This window comes from Gopherus evgoodei, chromosome 7, assembly GCF_007399415.2.
Source record: "Gopherus evgoodei ecotype Sinaloan lineage chromosome 7, rGopEvg1_v1.p, whole genome shotgun sequence".
NCBI lineage: Eukaryota > Metazoa > Chordata > Testudines > Testudinidae > Gopherus > Gopherus evgoodei.
In genome coordinates, this window is record NC_044328.1 from 129,432,929 (window position 1) to 129,455,891 (window position 22,963).

The 22,963-nt window shown below is 40.6% G+C and overlaps 1 protein-coding gene across 1 annotated transcript in view; it reads right to left on the reverse strand.

The window, feature by feature from the left end:
• The window catches only part of PXK (PX domain containing serine/threonine kinase like), a 58,884-nt gene that overhangs the window by 6,710 nt on the left and 29,211 nt on the right, over nucleotides 1-22,963 (reverse strand). The window contains 15 exon segments of the mRNA XM_030570498.1: nucleotides 5,560-5,619; nucleotides 6,598-6,667; nucleotides 7,387-7,473; nucleotides 8,691-8,768; nucleotides 9,775-9,823; nucleotides 12,169-12,247; nucleotides 12,729-12,846; nucleotides 14,216-14,377; nucleotides 16,321-16,334; nucleotides 16,337-16,372; nucleotides 16,375-16,419; nucleotides 16,564-16,573; nucleotides 16,634-16,738; nucleotides 19,319-19,393; nucleotides 19,855-19,928. Coding sequence (XP_030426358.1) covers nucleotides 5,560-5,619; nucleotides 6,598-6,667; nucleotides 7,387-7,473; nucleotides 8,691-8,768; nucleotides 9,775-9,823; nucleotides 12,169-12,247; nucleotides 12,729-12,846; nucleotides 14,216-14,377; nucleotides 16,321-16,334; nucleotides 16,337-16,372; nucleotides 16,375-16,419; nucleotides 16,564-16,573; nucleotides 16,634-16,738; nucleotides 19,319-19,393; nucleotides 19,855-19,928 — 1,062 coding nt within the window.

Here is a 22,963-nt window from a genome sequence, read left to right on the forward strand (position 1 = left end):
CAATATTTACAGGGAGAAAGTGACTTGATGCAAGAACTTGGTTAGCAGGAAGCCTTCCCTACAGATATGTTGGAGGAGGCTGCTCAGGGCCAATGAATCATTTGTTTATCCCTAGGACTTCATGACTGAACACCTATCAAGGGTTTACAGAGTGCCGTTTTTGTTAAGAGTTTGTTACAAGGAACTGAGAGTTTATCAGATACTGGAAAGCTGAAGCCTGACTTGAAACAAAACTCAATAATGGATCTAAAGCGATAGCAATTGTGAAAATTATGTGTTTAACAGGTTGGTAAGAGAATGGGATGCAAACAAAATTATTTTAGTGATAGTTTTTAAAAAGGCTATATTTAATTACAATAATTAGTGAAGTAGCTTATGATCTACTACTACTTTGTTCCTTTTTTATATCATGAGAAGTTCAAGGTCTGTGTTCAGCTTTCCCATACAGAAACAGAACATCTTTAAAGAGAGAGAAATCAGCATTAGCTTACGTTACCGATAAATTCATGTTCAAAATGGTGTAAGTTCTATTGAAGACAGCACAGAGAGAGAGAGAGAGAGAGAGAGAGAGGACAAGTCATTATTCTGGTTCTAGTGTCAGTCATACTGTTAGCTGTACAGTTAGTTAGGTTACTCAATGCTTATACTCATACATTTTTCTATGAATTAGAATGTATTGGTTTTGAACTGTTTTAAAACTCCCATTATATAAAAAATCAGCCAAATAATTGTGAACGTAATATCGACTAGTGAAACATGATGTTTGTAATTTCACAGACACACATCCATCCATCTAAAAATGCCAAATGTCAAGGTCTGGGGGGTCCTGAAAGCACTTTTAGGTACACTAAGGTACATCTTAGAGTGATTCAATAATAAACTGCATGAGAAGCAGCCATAAGAAATAAAATCCATTCATTTTGTATGAAACATTCCAATCATTTATTTTTACCCTGAAACATTCAGATTGTGTATCTGATCTGCACATTCAAAAAAGGAAGAACAATTAATGCTATTAAGTTGGCTCACAGTGATGTAAAAGGCAGAACACCAGCACACTATGACCGTCAGCAAGACATCTCTTTCTCCTTGAAGGATTTAAAGCTAAAGAAAAAAACACCCATAGTCAAGTCCAAATCCTGCTCCTGGGGTCAACTCTACTTAAAAGATTAAGGCCAAAAGGGAACATTATGATCAACTCTGACATCCTGCATAACACAGGCCAGAGAACTTCCCCAAAACAATCCCTACAGCAGAGCTTTTGGCAAAACATCCAATCCTGATTTTAAAATGGTCAGTGATGGCGAATCCACCAGGACCCTTGGGAAATTGTTCCAATGGCTAATTACTCCCACTGTTAAAAGTTTATGCCCGATTTCCAGTCTGAATTTGTCTTATCTTCAACTTCCAGCCATTGGATTGTTAGACCTTCCTCTGCTAGACTGAAAAGCCCATTGTTAAATATTTGCTCCCCATGTAGGTATACAGACTGATCAAGTCACCCCTTAACCTTCTCATTGTTAAACTAAATAGACTCAAGGAGCTCAATCTATCACTAGAAGGTAGGTTTTCTAATCTTTTAAATCATTCTCATGGCTCTTCTCTGAGCCTTCTCAGGAGCCATGCAATGAAGAGCAAGTAATGCTTTCCCTTTTATAGCGTCCCATCCCATCGACTTTATGTACAACTCCCAATCACAAAAAATGAATGGATTCTTAAGTGAGAGCAGAATTAATGCAGTTGGGGAAAAAAACTGAACATGCAAGAGGAGGTGACAATCACTCTAGCCAAAAGCTCAGAGCCATAGGAATCTGTGTTAGAATCAGCATTTGCCACCACCTAAATAAGGTATCTCAAAAAGATTTAGTAGTAAAGCTGAGAGAATAATTTACAAGAAGTTTAGCCTCCTCCTCTTAGCAGCATGTCTGTTAGCCAGCCATGTTTTCTGTACACATTATTCAGATTTAACTGATTAATTTTTTGGAACTTTTTGCTCTGTTAACAGACATTTGAGTTATGTTGCTTCGTTGTAATTCATTAAAGTCACATAGTATTGTTTCTGCTCTGAGAGTGGATATGCACACAAGCACTACCAAAACACATTTATGGGTCCAAATTTTCTGTGAATATTCATGTATGAGTCTTTGAAATTCACTTTCTGCACTAAAAGTGTTGGAAAGCAAACACAAAAAAGAGTCATGAATGTAGCCAACATGAAATCACTGAGAATTTCAGAAGAATATTCATGGATATTTGTTTGCATTGCTCATTATTGTTTGCTAGCAGTGGCAATATTAAAACTAGGAAACAGAGCCCAGCCTGACCTTCCATATTTGAGAATGGACTTGCCTTAACCCTGAATGAAGAGAAGGGAGATGAGGGCATGTAAAAGTTACTGGTAGCCCCCCTTAATAGCTTACAAGCAGCCAGTAGGGGAAAGCAGAAGCCTCATATATACAGTAACCTGAACGTTTAAACTCTCTCTTTTCTTCTGCCTCAAAGCAGTAAGCAATTTTGGTAACAGGCACATGGTTCTTTGCAGGGTCAGGCCCCTCAGTAAGCAATACATTAAAAGTTATTCAAATCCTGCTAATTGAGAGGCTGCACATTAGGCACCACTGTAAGGGCCTTCACTCTGCTTAGATTAGGCCATTAGGTTTCCATTCCACTAGCTGCTAAGTGCTACATGTTCCAATTGCTAATGGAAGGCACCAAGAAGGCAATCTACCCTCACTTCCTTTAATTTAGAGCTGTGAGGTGGCTAATTCCCCAAGCACAGTGCTGAATGTCACTTACCAATTTCTACCCCCAGAGAGTTCAGTACAGCACTCCAGCTACAATATATGAAGATGTCTACATACAGTTCGCTATTTAGACTCTTAATCCTAGTGCTCAACCAGATCATTTTTCCCCCATCCCCCAAAGTTAATCAATGAAGTGGCAAAGAAATTGGGCTTCATGGCATTTCAAAGGTGTTGAAGGTCTCACAGCTCTTGAGGGCAGCAATGTTAAATGGTAGGAATCTAAATTATGTACTGAGCAACCCAAGCTGAAAGCAACTAAGACCGGCACCCTTATACAACACTCACTCACCAGTAAGCTCTCTAAATGAGCAGTTTAATCTGCTGACAATTCTCTCAAGGACTGATCTCTGTATTTTGCCCATGAGGGAGTCCAAGTCCAACTCCACAGCAAGGTGATGGGACCAACAGCTGCAGCGTGGGTTTGTTCTTGTAACATTTTATGCAGCTTTTGCAAAGATGTGCAAGAGAACACTCCTTATTTACAATCAATGAATTGTATCCTCCATGTGTGGAACTGTACATTTGTTATACAAAATATAAAAAATAGATGCTAAAAATAAATTGCGCACATAGTCCAGCTCTTAATTCACAAGACCTTGCATAACAAGAAGTGGTCTAATAAATGCCTTACTTAGGGATCCCTTAAAGAACTGCTGGAGTCTCAGGAAAGCTTTGAAAGAAGGGCAGTATTCTGAAAGGTTTGGGGGAGCGCTGGTTTCCTGTACTCCTCCTCTCATTCCCTCTCAAGGCCTGATCCAAAATGCACTGAAGTCAGCAGAAAGACTCCCTCTGATTTCAATGGGCTTTGGATCAGGCCCTCACCCAGGTCATACACCTAGGGATCCATGTCCCTCTGCTCTCCCTTCCCAGCTCCACATACTCACATACGGTACTTTTGCTTGGCTGGCAAGGGGCCTGTTGGGGATAGGAGTTCATGTTCAGACACATTTCCCCTCTCATTCCCATTCACTTCCTGATGTGATATGCCATCATCATGACATGCCATGTTATCACACAACTGCACTGACATGAACAGGATACAGACCAGAAATCTAGAGGAGAAAAGCTTGACACCTCTGCCAGTCACCTCCCCAATTAGTGCCCCCATGAAACTTTTGTCCTTAGTCAAAATCAGGGAACGGGGAATACAGAATGCTGCTTTGGTAGCCTGTATCTTCTTTCTAAACAATGTTCTTCAGTTGTGTCAGGATTTCCCTCTTCCTGACCAATAGGTCATTTAATGGTTTGATTGCACACAGAAGTGGAAAAGGCCTATTCCTGTAGAAAACCAGAGACCCAGTCCCCCTAACTGTATTTTACAGCTAATATCTGAAGTGCTAAAATTATCTTTAACCACTCCAATTAATGCAAAACAAGATCATCTTTTTATACCATCATGTATGTATTCAGTTTATTAAAAAATACATTCTTAAATGGTGGCAGTACTAAGAATGCCTGAAACAAAATCAGAAGCATCATCACAATTTGCATGCCACAGCACTTTTTGATTAGCACACATGCAGGGACAATTTGCATAGAATCAAATATGTTATGGACTAGATCAAGCAGTCAAGAGCACAATGTCAGAAGGACGACATATGATAGGATGTTCATAATGGAGATGACACAGAAGCCTAACACATGCTGAAACTGACAGAGTACATTTCAGTGTAAATCCACATCAATGTCAAGACATGAATCTAAGTAAAAAAAACCCAAAACCTAACTTCATTTCACAAAACAAAGAACTATTTTCTAAGCATCTATCCGTTTGGGAAAGGTAGAACTGTTGCTTGCATTTCCATCTAATTCCTCTTTTTAAAAACACATTCAAATCTTGGGGGGAACCCCCCAATCAAAATGTAAAATAAAAGTTGGCACACCTGGAGGATAACACTTGAATACAGAGCATGTAGTGGCATCCTAGTATCCTAAATCCAGTGGAACTGGAAAACTGAATCCTTCTTAGCGAGGACATAGTTCATAATTCTCAACATATTCTAAATTCGACACAGAAAAAACTCTTTGCTGAAGTCTGTGGATTACGGCGTCTTTCAGAAGGTCAATTAGAACACACACTGACATTTCCCTAACCAACTAGATGGAGGAGCTGATGCCATTCAGTGAAGCAGGTTCCTTGGACCAGAAATCCGGTGAGCTGGTCACTACTGCATAGGTAGTTGGTATCAGCGTTTCTTTCTGATAACGGATAGCATTAGCACCCCTAATAATGCTGCTCCTCAGTGATCCTTCACTGACATTTGAAATGTAAGTGATGTATTGTGGGTTAATACTGGGATCTGCAATACTCAGGAGGTACAATGATGATACAAAATTGCTAAATCACAAAACAGCATTCTGGAGCCAGCAGTCTGGATCACCAAAAAGCAAAAGCATGTTTGCAAAATAATGTAAGGTCCAGAGGATGTCTGGAAAGTACCAATGACGGTAGGATTAGGGTAGTGCAGATTTTGACAAGCACTTGTATTGTGTGGACAGATTATCTACAGGAGTATTACATGGAAATTTGTTAAACAAGGCGGCTTTGTATGTTACAAGGCTATCTAGGATGCTCAGAAGAATGCAACTGTACGAACTTTTGTCACTAGAAGGTAAATAAATGTCATCTGTATATTTTTATGGCCAGTCCTTGTCCCCTAAAACTCTATCACCCTTAAGGATATGATAGATCATCTCCCGCCCTAGAAAAACTCAATGAAAGACAGACCAACATTGCAGCGTCTCTTTCACTTACCTGCTGTAGAGGGTGGAGTGGGGGACGATGGAGAGGTCATAGGGGAACTTGCCCCAGAGCCTGCTAAACAAAATAAAAAAGCCACAGTAACTACAGCTGTAATTTCAGGATTCAACGCAGTAACATGGGCCTTCGGAAACAGTCTGATTTTACTGACTGCTTCCACTGAAGTCAATGGCATAAATTTCCACGGACTGGCATGGGTACAGAATCAGAACCAGTCTGAACTGACTAGCTGCGCAGTGTGGGTGAACAGATCAGGCTTGACAAACATCTCAGCACTCTCAGAATTCTCCCATGGGGAATGCTTCTTTTCAAAAGCAGGCAGGCTGCTTTGAAATCCAACAGCATTTAGTCTGAGACTAAATTTTGCCCTCCTTTAGGTGCATGCCACCCACTACCTGCAGACTGACCGCGTCTCTCTTTCTAGGAAAGAATTTTCTAGTCAGTTGCTATAGCTTCACCAGTTACTTTGACAGACTATTTCACAATGAATCTCTTTCTGAATAGTTACACTCTGTAAGATGGGCACTTCTTCCCCTTGCAAGTCATTTTAGTTAACAGAAACTGGCTGCACCACTAGACTATAGAGCAAGGGGATGGCTTACCACACAGAGCCATCTTCAGGACTGGACGTAGATGCAGTAACCCCCATAGCTCATTGATTCATTTTAATCACTTCTTATCAAGAAATACAAATTGCAACAGTGTTTCCACGTGAAGGATGAAGTATTCAATGGATTGCCTGACCAATGCTATTGTAAGCAACACCCAAACCTTCTGTCCAATGCTCAGAGCACTAAGTTAAGAGGTTTTCACCTATTAATAAAACTATAACAACTACCAGTGACAATGTTTTTAAACCCACATTTGACCATGATGAAATAACCAAATACTAGGATCAGCTTGTAATAGTCTGTCAGTATACAACAGAAAACTCAGTGATTTTAGATTTTCTAACTAGCATGTAATCTGATTTTTTTTTTAATCCAAAAAGAGACAGAGCTGTAAGCCTGTTGAAAGGGCTCTGTTAGTTACCTGAATTGTTTGAGTTGCTGTATTTTGCCAAGTGTTCTTCCCCACTTTCAAAGGCAGTGAGCTTTGACTTCTATAAGAATTAAAAGGTGAGAGAGAGGAAAAAAAAAAAAAAGACAGGAATGAACAGCATTTCCCATTATTTCACTGCAGGCCCTTACCAATATGCCTTTGACACATGAGGATTTGCATCAGCCCCCAAGGGGTCATTATAGCATGCGGGGATCACCAGTGCTCTAACCACACTCTTCCCTTGCGCATACTCCTGCTGTCACAGCCCTATTGGCCAACTCTGCACCAGCTAGGGAATCGTCCATTGCTGGGGAATATCCCCAGCTGCCCACTTTGGGCAGTGATATGGCCCTACTGCCAACCACAACAAGGGTCAGGAACTGGTCCTCAGAGCCAGAGATGCAGGAAATGTGCTGCAGATGCAGGAGACTGCACATTCTGCTGGGGGGGATGGGAAGCTAAGGGACAGACTGTTCTAAGTACTTTAGGCATTCATATAGCCACTCCTCACATATTCATATAGCCACTCCGTTTTTCTTTTTTAGCTCATTTAAAGTTACTGCAAATCAACTGCTGTCAGCATTTAAATATTGCTGCACAGCGCATTACCTGTCCACATACATGAAAACAATCAGAACAGATGTTCTTTCTCTCTCCGAAGAGTTCCTGTAGGTCATGGGGGTGGGAGCATATCCACATTATTCCCTCATTTCTTCAGCACACTTGGAATGTACATACTTCTCTGCATGCCAGAAACTCATGTTAAACAATCCTATTTACCTTTCGTGCCAAGATTTTTCTTTTCTTTTTCTCTTCCTCAGAACCATGGTGAGATTGAGCTCTTGTCAGTCTTCTATGCTGGTGAATCTTTAGAATATGAGAGAGACAGAGACACCAAAACAGCCCACATGAAATGTACAAAGCTTTCATCTGGCAACCTCGGAGAAGGGGAAACACTTGGAGAATACTCAAGTGGCTTTGAATTTTTAAAAAAAAATATTTAGATCTTTGCTACTAGTTTGGGGCCCAAAGACCAGAGTTAAAATAAAGTTAAAGTTAAAGTTAGATTTATAAATTTCTAGGAAATGTTTTGGGAGCCACTCGTGGAAATTCAGCTAAAGACAATGGCAGATCCATGCATATAACAGCTGCACAATGAGGCCATGGCTCCTTTACTAGGGGTGTCAAATGTACTGCAAAAACAAATGTGTTCCAACAATGATACTGTCCACCGCATGGACTGGATAGACTTCCTCTAAAAAGCATTCTGAGATCATACATCTCATACTGATCTCTTCCTCAGCTAGAGGTGGGCCTGTAACAAAACTTAAGAGAAAAACACTCCCAAAATTTGGGAAAGCTTGGATCTGATCCTCAGCTTTAAATCTGGTTTCCTTCCCTATAAAAGGCTGAGGAAAAACCCTGATTCAGATGCCCCAAACTTCAGGAAACTTTAGATCTGGACTTTGACTCAAACTTATCTATAAATTTCAACAGCCCTTTGAAGACTACTAAATTAATATTCAAGTTATCCAACATAATATAGTCCATTAAGGGCACCAATCACACTTTTATTTTTAAATGAAAGCTAATAAGAAAACAATATACGGCCAGATTTCCAAACTGTCCCCCAGTTTGTCCATGTATTTATCTGCACGCGCAAAAGCCAATACTGTGCACAAAAATCTCTCGTTTGTGTCTCTAACATGCAAAAAAGTGTTAGAAACCAGGAAGTTTGGCTTCATGATGTCATTTGGCCATTTTAGCTCATGTAGTTTTTAAATATGATAAAGTTAACTAGAAAACAAACAAGTTTGTATTTTCTATTTTAATACTCATGTTCTACCTTACATTGAGCAGCATACCTTTAAGACACCCAAATATAATTCAATTGAAAAAAATCTGTTCTAAAATGTTTCTTACATCTACTGCAATAGTCTCGCAGGCATACTTCACCTCAGTAAGATCTATTAAACCTACTGATGAAAATTTAACATTTCACCATTTGTCATAAAAATCTGTGGTTTAAAAGATATGGGGGAAAGAATGTCTGTGGGAAAGTCATAAAGAAATGCAGAAATTACCAGTTTCTGTTCTTCAGTGAGTCTCTTTTCTATACATTCCTTGGCTGCTTTCAATGCCTCTTTTAACTTTGTGGGCATCTGGTAAAGAAAAGAAAATAATCATGGCATGGGATGTACCAAGCAGAATTAACACAGCTTCACTGCCAAACATCCACTTTCAATCTGAGGTATTTCTGGATCTATGACAAGGCCCCAGGTTCTAACACTGATTGTTTAATGAAGATAACTGTATCCATCTAGACCACATGGGATTTCTGCAAGCACTGCTCCCTCCAAACCTGGCTGCAAGTCTCAACAGGAAAAGAACATGGTGTATGATGGAGGAGTTAAAGCCAATGTTCATCAAACAGCTGTTCAGATATAAGGTGCTTCAGATCGGACTGAGGACTAACGGATGGTTTAGAGTGGTTCTGTTGATTTCTTATGGGAAGGTTCCGATCAGTGGCAAGGCGATCACTCTCCCATGCAATCCTGCAGGAGTCTGTTCTGACCACTGCTGTTGGAACACACACGGGAAGTAGTTGGTAAACAGACATGGTGCTGGATCTATATTAGGTTACTCATGCTTTGAAGAGATTGTTTGTCCTGAATCTCCTACAGAACTTTATGAAATTCACATTTGTTCATCTTATAACAAAGAACCACCAAAGAAAATCTTGCTGTTTACTTCTCTTGTCCACTATGTACAAGTAACTTCTTTTCTGAGGGACAGTTTGAAGCATCTGCAGAATTCGGTGCTGAGTAGCCTCCCTCACTATCCCTAAACCCTGAGTTTGCTTTACGTTTGTGTCAGTGTTCACAGTAAGGAACAGCAACTGCCATCATCCTTAAGAAAATCTAATGAGTAAAAAATACAAGTGCTCCCAGGGACATTTCAATGAAGAAATCCGATGAACAAGCTCCCCTGCTAAGTGCTGCTGAAAGAAACAGCAGCACTGGTGCCTTGGCAGCCCTGAACATAGCTAAGTGTCCATCTCATTCACTCAACCCCCCATTTTGGATGGATAGCACCAAGGCCCAAAGCCAGCCACATAACTACACAGTCAGCAGCAATTCATGATATGCCAGTGTCGTTCACTTTTACCTTAAACTGCGGTTTCTCGGAATTCGTTAGTAGAATATCACTGAATAATCTGAAAGAAAAGAAAAGTTCAAGTTGGTGTGTTATTTCCAAGAGACAGATAGGACCAAGAAGAGAATGCTGCATTACCACCATCCCCTCCACTGCTGCTTATTCTTTGCACTAAGACAAAGTGGATTGGACCAACTTCTGCTGGTGAGAGACACAAGCTTTCATGCTCACACAGAGCTCTTCTTCAGTCTCTGCGCTGGCATTTATATGGTGCTTTTCACCCAGAGGGTCATAATGTACAAACAGCAATCCTCCCTGACACATAGCCACCTCTGATGTGGAACATAGCAAGACTAGCTAACAACGTTAGGTGACCGAGAGAGAAACACTGGCAGCTGAAACAAGGTAATTTTAGTTAGGCAGACTAGAATCTCCCAAAAATCAACTCCCCCTTTGCTTAAAATGCCATAACGACTACAGGGATCAGGTGGTTTGGGGGTTTTTTTTTTGGTACATTGCATCTAAAAGATCACTCCTCTTTCCGAGGAGAAGCTCTCTTTGCACAGTCATTATATATTATTATTCAAAATAATAAAGCGCATGGAAGACATCTGAGTAAAGCTTCACATTTCCGTTTAACTGGGGGGATTTTAACACTCCGGTTAAAGTAACTGAACAAGGAAAAAATGTTTCATTCAATCCCACTAGACAGCAGCAACAATACAACTGATTAACCCTCTCTTCAGAGCACGGGTGTAGTACACTAGAGGGCAATGTTGTTATAGTATTGCTATTTTCAGACTTTTTGAAAAACATAGTAGAAGGTTGTCCAGTGAAATGTCAGAGTTAAATCCCCCATGAACAATAGTTTAGAATTTTGACATTATTGCAGATCACCACATGTTTATGCAAGTGATGAACTTATCCAACATCCCAGATCCAGACACTCAGGAACAATAGTAGGTAGAAAATTCAGAGAAAGATGTGATAAAGTTGTCAGAGTCCCTTTAAAACCTACTTGTGGATTTCTTCCGCCCCCCACTTTTTAATTATGTGCCCTTGCCAAAACTAAATAGACTTTCTACAGAATAGTATTTTATTCAAGGAGAGAAAGGTTTATTTTTAATGTATTGGCATGTATATGAACCCAGAACCTACACATTCCAAATCATGCTACATGTACACATCAGGTCAGACTGGACATGGATTATCTTCTCTAACTCATGACCTTTATACATTCTTATACCAATACCATTTCCCTGTTGTCAGATTTCTGTTTATTTCCTCTCCCCTCAAATAAAAAAGAAGAAAGAAGACAAAAGACAAGACTGCACTGACTCTTCCCCACCAGAGAATATGGAACTCTGCAACATGCCCCAAAACGTGAGGCAAGCTACACACCGTGGGACTAGGCCACAATTCTAAAGGACAGAATATTACACTTCTGTCCATTCCCTATTTTGAGCACAAACATTGAACAAAGTAATAAAATCTACTTTGTTAATCACATTGCAGGCTCACTGCCAATCAAATCTATCAAGGATCACTTCCGCATCTTCGATGTTTTCTTATCATCCCTCCATATACTTCTGCATGTGTTCATAACTGATGGCGGGCCCATTTAAATCATCACAGCAACATGCTCTATAATCGGGCTTACGTTTTTCAGGGTTAATTACTTCCCTTTTTTGGGATTTATTTTTAGCAATTTGAATTTTATGTAGAGGTCCAAAATCAGAGGTTTTCAGGGCTCTCTTTGTATACTCTATAACATGTATATAATGTAATATTATATATTTACTCAATACAGGAATATACTCTGTGATGAATAATCTCTTATAATGTTCCCTGGCATACTTTAACGTAGAACCATTTTAAACAGCACTCTGCTAAAGTGCAGGAGGGAACATTTAGTGTACAGCAGTAGGGTCTACATGGAGCAATTAACATGCAGCACAGTAGTGCACTTTAGAAATCTCAACCCAGCACTCCACATCACTGCTCTATACAGACAAACCCTTAGATACAAGAAACCATTTCCAGTGGGTTTTTGGATAAATGCTAATTTTTTCAAATAAAATAAACATTCAGAAAACACTCATTAATTAACGTTGAAAAATCAGAAGTCCTTCATTAAAATGCAACCACCACTTGTGTGGGTGAATGTATTATATGTTACAATGTAGCAAGGGTCAGGATAGTTTAAGGAACATCATTCATATTTCACAAGTGACCTACATCAAATAAAGTTAGACCATTAATGCTCTCATTTAGGAGAGCTTATTCCTTGCCCCCCAAAAACCCCTTTATTATGAATTATGAGAGCACAGAGAAAGCTTTGCTCATATTAATATATATAACAACAACACTACAAAGTCTACAAGAAACAAGGCAACGAGAACTTACGACATCTGTAAGATCTTGGAGACAGCTGGCATACCATTCTTTAGGGCTTCACAGGAGAGTAAGGATTCCAAAACAGCCACTTTAAAAAAGGAAGGAAGGAAGGAAGGAAGGAAGGAAGGAAGGAAGGAAGAGAAAGGAGAAAGAATGGGCAGATTTTTATACTGCAGGAACACATTTGCTAACATTGCTTTCCTTGCTTTGGGATAAAAGATTAGGCACTTTTGTGTAACACTCCCTAACTAACCTTTCAACTAAGACAGTTCAGGAGCAGTAGATATTACTTTTACCAGATGATCAGAAACGGTGTAGTAAAGAAAGAATGATAAAGCAACTCAGTATCTATGTCCCATATATAATTTTTCAGGGAAAAGGCATCTCACAATACAGAAACGTACACGTATGGTACATTTTCTATTGTAATTTAGTAAATAAATTATCCAGCCTCAGAACTCTCCTTCTAAAGCCACAAGACATATTTAGTAGGTTTCTAGTGTAGTCGAAAGGCAGACAATTGAAGTTACTTTAAACAGAGACTAATACCTCCCCAACAGTATACTGACCGACTGACGCTGATGGACCAGGAGGGAAGCCGTCCACTGGGATTGAATCTGGAGGTCTCCCATACGTCATTTCATACAGTAAGTGACCAAAGCAATGTACATCAACACCTTCTAAAGTCTAGGAAGACAAAAGCCCAGCTTGCTAGAATCAAGCAATTTTGCACATTTCAGTTTCAAGATTTACAATGCTCCATTAAAGAAGGATGGGCTTGTGGTTAGGGCACAAGACTGGGGCTCAGGAGATACAGGTTCAATTCCTAGTTTTGCCACCGAACTGTGTGACCTGGGGCAAGTCCCTTAATCTCTCTGTGCCTCAATTCCCCAATGATAAACATAATCCCAGTCCTCTCATGCTTTGCCCATCTTTTCTATTTAGATGCTAAATTTGGAGGGGAGGAACAGTCTTACTATGTATACAAACTGCACCTAGCCCAAATGGCTCCTCTCATAAAATAGCCCCTTCACAAGTGATCAATTTGGCATTTTCAGTTGCAGGTGACAATTCAGCTAATTAACCTAATAACTGACCTAACTATTTTCTGTTCACACAAACCTTATTCCTACAAAATATAGATTTTTTGAAAACCACAATACTGAAAGGAAATCTTGAGCTAGCGCATTTTTCTATTATTCAAACAGCAAACACCAAGATTTAATACACTATATATAAATGTATTACTAGTAATAGTACACATACCCACACCACACCCCCCCACTGATTTCCAACTAGCCAATAAGTAGATAAAAAGGAAAGTATCCAAAGAAAGAACTACAGTATTTGTATAAAATACCAGAGAGTTTAGTGCATTTGGCTTAATTTAACATAGTGAACTAAGTGTTAATAAAGGATGTTCACGTGGCTTTTATATTTATGTTTAGTAGCAGATATTGTGGCTGCATTTATTGGCTAAGACTTTAGTAAGTTTTGATGGCACTGAGTTAATATAACCATAAACGTCTGAAAGTTTCATTGGCAACTCAGCACAACTGTTGAACAAGGTCAGCAGCTGTCCCATGTGATACCTTATGTAATTTATTACAATGAGTACTTGAGGGCAAGGCAACATACCAGTTAAAAGTTTGCAAGTTCCACAACAGGGCAGATTTCCCAACAGAGGGGGAAGCTAGGTCTAGCTTCTCTGTAGACAGAGTCAACTGTTGATGTGCAAATCTGCAGCTAAGAAATAACTTGCACCAACCCGCCCCCGCCCCACTTATGAATTTTGAAGAGCCAGACATCTACATAATGCCTCTAGTTCATTCATCTTAGAGAAAACATTCTCTATTTCATTCCAGAGATATATTCTAACTTGAGCAGATGCCTGTAGAAAGTACAACTTCTGTAACAGCATTAAGGTCACTTTTCAGGGTTGATAAACTATTGTAATATTTTATTGTCAAGCACAAATTGTTTTACTATCACATCTACAATGAATTTTCACACAGGAAATATCTATTTATCGTTTTATATATTTTAAGTGACTTACATTAATTTTCCGAAATTGTGAAAAGTACGATCGATAAAAGGATGGGAGTCCCAGCAAGGAATTCTCTAGATCCAACAACCTGCATGTATCACCATCCAACACCACATTGGAGGAATGTAGATGCCCATAAGGAAATCCTTTTTCATGCAAGAATTTTAATACCTGAAAGATCAGAGAAAAGTGTCACTGCGAGGACATCTGTTAGGATGATTGTCAGACAACGTTAGAAGTGCACTTAAAAGAATGCACAATGGATGGATCAACTCCCCAGACTCTGGATCTTTCATTTTTCCCCATTCAGCTCCCACCTTCCAGCCACACTGTCACAGAGTCAAGCCATCTTCTACAGCTCTTCATTCACAGATTGGGACTGGCACCACCTATACGATCACACTCCTCCCTATACCTCACCTGGTGGTTCCCCCACCCATCAGGCTCTAAAAGTTCATGTTCTCACATTCCTCTCTAACAACTCTTTCCTCTACCCACTTCAATCAGAATCTGCTGCATTTGGTTTCTTTTCAGTAGCTGGAATCTGAACCATCCAGTCTTCCCCATATAGGAACTATCCTGTGAGATGCACACCTTTATTGTTCTTCTCCCATGGACTTATGGGAGTTTCCCAGCAGACTGTGGGAGTTTGACCTCTTCTCCCACAATTCTACAGAGCTCCCAAAATGGCTTCTGAAAACTCCCAGAAGCCTCTGTTTCACAGCATCATGTCAGAAACAGTGGAGTACATGGGGCAGGGCAGCAAGGATCAAGAATGGAGTATTTTTGGATAAAAGGATCTCTGGCTCAGGGCAAGGACTAGTCACAAGTGAAGTGAAAGGTCTTTATCTATTCCCTCTAAAATCTCATCCCTGCAAAGGTATCTGATGAACAGTAATGGTCCTGTTTTTCCTTCCATGACCAACTCCCGTCTGCAGTACCCTGTATAACCACACAGATACTTATGTGGTGGAAGTTTGCCTGAGTCTCACGTGTGTAAGGGAGTGTATCTAGTCGAGTTACAAGTAGCCTGTTCAATAAAACAAGCATACGAAAGAAATCTTAAGACTTTAACCCCCTAAGGCTCCTACTGGTGCCAAGATTCATGACAAAATAGACTGGACTAAGGAAGCATCAGAAGAGGAGATACTGTATTATAATCTTATCAGCACATAATACGATCTTAATCAAGAAGTCTTGAAAGTTGACACTGATCAAACACTCACAATAAACCTGGAAGTCATTTTCATGTAAACAGCACCAATACACATATTGAAAAGGTTCTTGGAGCAGAATAAGAGGCTGATAAAAGGGTTTATCTACTGTCTGTTAAAAATAAGAAAAGGGTCAAACTGAACCAAAGTCTACAATATGGTTTTTAAACTTTTTTTGGAAGATTAATACATTTAATGATGTAAACTGCAGCAAGTAGAGATTTAAAAGGATGCTGCTGCCTTGAATTTTTTCTTTAAAATTTACTAATTTGGAAAAAATTCCAGTTTCTGATGGCATACCCTTTTAAGTACTAGAGCCTGATTTTTTCAAAAAAGTTACCTTTATCAGTGCTTTTATGGTATCCCTACTCCTGTCTATATTTATGGGTCTTCCAGCAAGGAAAAAAGGTAGTTACTTAGTCCCCAGCACAGCAATGGATCCACATGGCAAACCCTGGCACATGTGCAGAACTCCAGTTACATCACAATGGGAGCTCCATGCAAGGATAAGGGTCTGCATGAAAGGATCCAATTGCAGGATGGAGGCATAACTATCAGGGCTGGCTCTAGCTTTTCTGCCACTCTCTCTTCCTCTTCGGCAGCAGCTCAAAGAGGAAGAGAGGGAATGAGGGACCCGCCACCGAATTCCCGCTGAGGACCCAGACGTGCCGCCCCAAGCACCTGTTTCCTACTCTGGTGCCTGGAGCCAGCCCTGCTAACTATATAGGGGACTACACTGAACTGACTATACACAAAGTGTGGTCAAATGTACAAAATAAATTAACTGCAAAAGGATACAACATTCTTAATTCCCATCCATTATAATAATCCCAGCTGTTAATTATGAGAATATCATCCCTTTAGTCACAAATGCATTTTAAAAACAGTAAAAGGAGTTACCTCTAGTATTTGTCTCCAAATGTTTTTATTTGCTGAAGTTCAAGACCTTGAATTTTTTGGGATTGCAGTACTTCTTCAGGAATGGGCTTTTGGTTTTGCCTTTAAAAAAAATAAGTACACAGCTATTAATGAACATATAAAATGCCATGCTCATAATAAGCAATTATAATGAAGAAAACTTAAGTACTCTTGATTTACTCAACAGTAAAACATAAAAAGCACTTTATACTATTATTAACATACGCTCTAAAGACTATAAAGTAACAAAACATGGCAGAGCATTTTGCTAAAGATCAGTGCCATTGTACAGTACCTTATAGATAAGGTCCTTTAGTGTTCCCTTCTCATTGAACGGTCTAATTACCAGTGCTGAGGATTCATTGGCTGTGGCAAAAGTGATTTTGTAAATGTAGGGATGCTGCCAAAAGAAGAAGCTATTAAGAAGATTCATACATTTTAATGTGGATTACAGTAAATTCATGCTGGATTCATTTAACAGAGAACAGATATCCTGAAGTAATATCATGCATTTGAATTATTTGTTTATCAAAATGACAAACCAAACCAGAGTCTGTAGTCACATCTGCTTTATGGACCATTATTTTAGTCTTAACCAAGAATAAACATAGCAAGGATTTTATTCAGCTTCCACTGAAGTAGGCAGGAATCTTATTACCAATTTCAGTAACAACTGGAACAGGCCCTAAACTAGTAACTCACACACAGGGATGTGCACAGGAATTTAAATTTAACTGCATTTGAAGAAGCATGTTCTGTGCCTCTGCCGCAGCCCTGGGGCTGGAGGAGCTTGCTCTGCCCCCACTGATTATTGCATGGGGTGGTGCCCATGCCCCTGCTTGCCCCCCCTTGTGCACACCCCTGCCTACACATGATAAAACAGATGTACTTAAACTGGAGGTGACCAAGCACAGGGTTCAGAGGAATTTGGTGGGCATCAGGGGAAGTTAGGAGGCTGCAAATCTATTACCTGTGCTCTTCCTCATGATCTCTCTTACACTGCAGTCAGTCACTAGCTTGTTGATAAAAACATTTAGGGGTCCAGTCCTGTAAACACTCATGCATGTGAGTAACTTTAAGGTGAGTTTCATGGGACTATGCTGCATAACACGTTGTTGTAGCTGTGTCGGTCCCAAGAGATTAGATAGACAAGGTGGCTGTGGTAATCTTTTATATTTGGACCCACTTCTGTTGGTTAGAGAAACAAGCTTCTGAGCTTACACAGAGCTCTTCAGGTCTGGGAAAACTTACTTACACTTGCACGACACCACACACACACACACTTTGGTATAACTATGTCACTCCGCGGTATGAAAAATCCACACCCTTGAGCAATGTAGTTATACCAACCTTAACCCCCACATGTAAACAGCGCCGTTATGGCGGGACAGCTTCTTCCACTGACATAGTTTAATGACTCTGCAAGAGGCAGTAGCTGACAGGAGAGCTCTGTCCCAGTGGCTTAGATTGTTTTCACCAACCACACTACAGCAGTGCAACTGCACTGATGTAAATTTGTACCATAGACCTGCCCTTAGTGTCTCACAGCTGAATACAAGATGGAACAGATTGTTCAGTGTAAAGTAGTTGAATGGTTCCGTGAAATACATGTTAAAATGAAGTGGCCTGTTCTGTTCCCTATGACTGAAGGAGTATTAAATGGGCCATGTCACCTTGAGTGGTCCCTTGAAATATGTATTAACTATTTATGTTAAAACAATCTGTTCCACCTTGTGTTTAACTGTGAGACACCGAATGCAGTTATATCTATATTAGAACACTTACAGCCTGCACCACTGTGGTGATTCTGGTGAAGACACTCCCAGCCAATGGGAGAGAGCTCTGTTGGCTTCATGACTCCTGCCTCCATGAGAAGCAGTAGCAATGTCAGTGGGAGAAGCTCTCCAGTCAACATAGCGCTGTCTACACTGGCACTTAGGTCAGTATAACTCACATTGCCCAGGGGTGTTGGTGACTCATCTGTTATACTGAAGTAATTTGTAGCAGAGACAAGGTCTAAGTTTCCCAGACCTGAAGAAGAGCTCTGTACAAGGTCAGAAGCTGGTCTCTCTAACCAATAGAAGTTGGTCCATTACCTCACCCACTTTGTCTCATTTATGCTGGATAAAGTTACTCATGGGTTTGTGGGCTCAGGCCCTAGATTTGCATACGAGGCAGTTCAAGACTAAGAATTCACAGCACTAGTTTCATAACCTTTTCAGAAATCAATATCACTCACTAGAGTAACTCAGTGTAACTGGGCACTATTTACTTTCTGCTGACAACTTTGCTTGCAGAATTGGAAAAAACCAACCAACCAACCAACCAACCATACCCATTTGAAACCTGGCTGTAAGAATTAGCCCCAAGGTGACATATCAAAAAACAAGAGAGTCTCAAAGCAGAGACAGGCCGCACAAGACTCCCTTTGGGGTCAGCAAATACTCTTCCTTATTCAGATAGAGTTATTACAATTGGATCCTGCCATGTAGTGTTCCCTGGAACATAGGAAATAAGAGCACTGCCTCTGCCTCCAGGCTACTGACAGATTGCAGACAGAGCACAGAAAATCAAAACACATTTCACTGATATCCATTAGATCCTCAGGACATCTGAGGAGTTGTTAAACAATTCAATATATAGATAGCACTATTGTGAGAGCCTGAAAATCTTGGACATTTACAATCAAAGTTGATGCTAACTCAAAGTATTATTGAAAGATAGGAAGAGAAAAAGCACAGCAGCCATGACTTTGACAGTTCTGGCACTGCTACTTTCTTGCGCGATTACGTATTACCTCACCAGGATGTAGGAGGCTTAACTAGTGTTTTCAAAGGCTTTGAGCTCTTCAGATGAAAGCAATTTTATAAAAGTACAGAAGATTTTTACATCAGACTGCATACACTTTTTTCAGGATTAGTCCTCATTAAGGGTTAGCTTTGGGTTGGCTCAGTTTAAGAGTCGTCAAGGTAACACTCACAGAACAAGAAGGAAGAAGTTTCACAGCGCACTGGAAGTCTTTATCAGACAAGTATTTATCAGGGCCAAAGTCAGCCTAGAAATGAATACAAACAGTAAGGCATCAGTTGACTAATACACAGAAAAAGATGGAAGGTTTTTCACTTAGTTTTCTCACAAGTTACTGAAACATCTGCTTCTGCAAAGTTTACCTCTAGAGTAAAAGAGGGCAAATTCTAATGCAAGGTAATGCTTTACACATTATGAAGAGAAATTCCAGAAGCTAAACTAGCTCACAATTGGTTCACATTGCCATTTAGAGCCGGATCCCAAGCACTCAGGATTATGTTTCTGTTATTCACATGCAATATCTGAAACAACACTATGAAGCCAGGCTTCACTAAAATAAGATCTTGAGGATGAACTCAAAACATTTATTACTTTTGTTGAGGATGATGGCAACCACACAGAGGGGTTTCAGAATGCTGTTTTGACCAGTTCATTTATAGTTATCTTGAAGACCCTGAAAGTGGGATGAAATTTAAGATATAAGCATACCCAGCTTAACATGAGTCGCTCCTTTGGTTGATTCTTACTCTTCATTAAGAAATACCTTTTACGTATTCGCCACCCTAGAAGGAAAAAACGTTTTCACTTTTGTTTTTAAAAAAAGCTACTGAAACATAGTAGGATTTATTGCTCACTCTTTATTATGCTTCTCCAATAAGAAAATTCTTGTAGATTTAAAAAGACCTCTATCCGTAGGGAATTATACCAACACATACCAAATTTATGTCAATGTGGAAAGATACATACATAATTTAAGGCTTCAATGCTTAGTATTATCAGTGGTAAGACTCTAAATCCTTCATCATATACTATACATAATGATAGAGCTCTTCTAACTTGGCTCAAACTGTCATCATTATTCTCCATTTTAATTAAGTCTCCTTCACAAAGAGACATTTAAGGAGAGTATCAGAGGGGTAGCCATGTTAGTCTGGATCTGTAAAAGCAGCAAAGAGTCCTGTGGCACCTTATAGACTAACAGACGTTTTGGAGCATGAGCTTTCGTGGGTGAATACCCACTTCGTCAGATGCATGTAGTGGAAATTTCCAGGGCCAGGTATATATATATATGCAGGCAAGCTAGAGATAATGAGGTAGTTCAATCAGGGAGGATGAGGCCCTATTCTAGCAGCTGAGGTGTGAAAACCAAGGGAGGAGAAACTGATTCTGTAATTGGCAAGCCATTCACAGTCTTTGTTTAATCCTGAGCTGATGGTGTCAAATTTGCAGATGAACTGAAGCTCAGCAGTTTCTCTTTGAAGTCCGGTCCTGAAGTTTTTTTGCTGCAGGATGGCCACCTTAAGGTCTGCTATAGTGTGGCCAGGGAGGTTGAAGTGTTCTCCTACAGGTTTTTGTATATTGCCATTCCTAATATCTGATTTGTGTCTATTTATCCTTTTCCGTAGCGACTGTCCAGTTTGGCCGATGTACATAGCAGAGGGGCATTGCTGGCATATATTACATTGGTGGACGTGCAGGTGAATGAACCGGTGACTGTGTGGCTGATCTGGTTAGGTCCTGTGATGGTGTCACTGGTGTAGATATGTGGGCAGAGTTGGCATCGAGGTTTGTTGCATGGATTGGTTCCTGAGTTAGAGTTACTATGGTGCGGTGTGCAGTTACTGGTGAGAATATGTTTCAGGTTGGCAGGTTGCCTGTGGGCGAGGACTGGCCTGCCACCCAAGGCCTGTGAAAGTGTGGGATCATTGTCCAGGATGGGTTGTAGGTCCCTGATGATGCGTTGGAGAGGTTTTAGCTGGGGACTGTATGTGATGGTCAGTGGAGTCCTGTTGGTTTCTTTCTTGGGTTTGTCTTGCAGTAGGCGGCTTCGGGGTAAACATCTGGCTCCGTTAATCTGTTTCCTTATTTCCTCATGCGAGTATTGTAGTTTTGAGAATGCTTGCTGGAGATTTTGTAGGTGTTGGTCTCAATTTGAGGGATTAGAGCAGATGCAGTTGTACCTCAGTGCTTGGCTGTAGAAAATGGATCGTGTGATGTGCCCGGGATGGAAGCTGGAGGCATGAAGGTAGGCATAACGTTCGGTAGGTTTTCGGTATAGGGTGGTGGTAATGTGACCATCACTTATTTGCACCGTGGTGTCTAGGAAGTGGACCTCCTGTGTAGATTGGTCCAGGCTGAGGTTGATGGTGGGGTGGAAGCTGTTGAAATCGTGGTGGAATTTTTCCAGAGACTCCATCTCATGGGTCCAGATGATGAAGATGTCATCAATGTAGCGTAGGCAGAGAAGGGGCGTGAGTGGACGAGAGCTGAGGAAGCGTTGTTCCAGGTCGGCCATAAAAATATTGGCATATTGTGGGGCCATGCGGGTGCCCATAGCTGTGCCACTGATCTGGAGATATATATTGTCATTAAATTTGAAATTCACTCATGTGTATTCACCCACGAAAGCTCATGCTCCAAAACGTCTGTTAGTCTATAAGGTGCCACAGGACTCTTTGCTGCTTTTACAGATCCAGACTAACACGGCTACCACTCTGATACTTGACACCATGCAAGGCACTGCATTTAGCCATATGGAGTGGAAATCCATCACCCTCATGAAGAAACTTGCACAAATACAGACAGATATCATCTTCCTTTCCAAATGCAAATGGATGGACATCATGCCAAATGGACTAAAGGTAAAAAATCCACTGCTATCTACATACTACACAGACCACAGTGAGAGATTATGCCATACTCTATCAAAGAAACTGAGGAACCACCTGATCAGCATCCTATACAGCAAACAGGAAAACATCAAAAAAGAGCTCTCCAACCTCCAACAAATAACCAAACTTCCATACAAATGGATTTCACTAAAATAAGACAGGAGATCTACATTACTCACTTCACCTCTCTACAAAGGAAAAAGGACTGTAAGCTGTCAAAACTCCTACCTGCCTCATGGGGCCACAACTGTGGTACCCCCAACCCACCCAGCAATATCGTCAATCTATCCAACTACATACTCAGCCCAGAAGAAAAGTCTGTCCTATCTCGGGGACTCTCTTTCTGCCCTGCCACCCCCACAAACACGATACAGTTCTGCGGCGATCTGGAAGCCTACTTCCGCCGTCTCCGTCTCAAAGAATACTTTCAGGACAACACTGAACAGCGCACTGATACACAGGTACCCTCCCACCAACAGCACAAGAAGAAGAACTCCACATGGACTCCTCCTGAGGGTCGAAATGACAGTCTGGACCTCTACATTGAATGCTTCCGCCGACGTGCACAGGCAGAAATTGTGGAAAAACAACATCGCTTGCCTCATAACCTAAGTCGTGCAGAACGCAATGCCATCCACAGCCTCAGAAACCACCCTGACATTATCATCAAAGAGGCTGATAAAGGAGGTGCTGTTGTCATCATGAACAGGTCTGACTACCAAAAGGAGGCTGCCAGACAACTCTCCAACACCAAATTCTACAGGCCACTTCCCTCAGATCCCACTGAGGAATACACTAAGAAACTGCAACATCTACTCAGGACACTCCCTACACTAACATCGGAACAAATCAACATACCCTTAGAGCCCCGACCACAGTTATTCTATCTACTACCCAAGATCCACAAACATGGAAATGCTAGACGC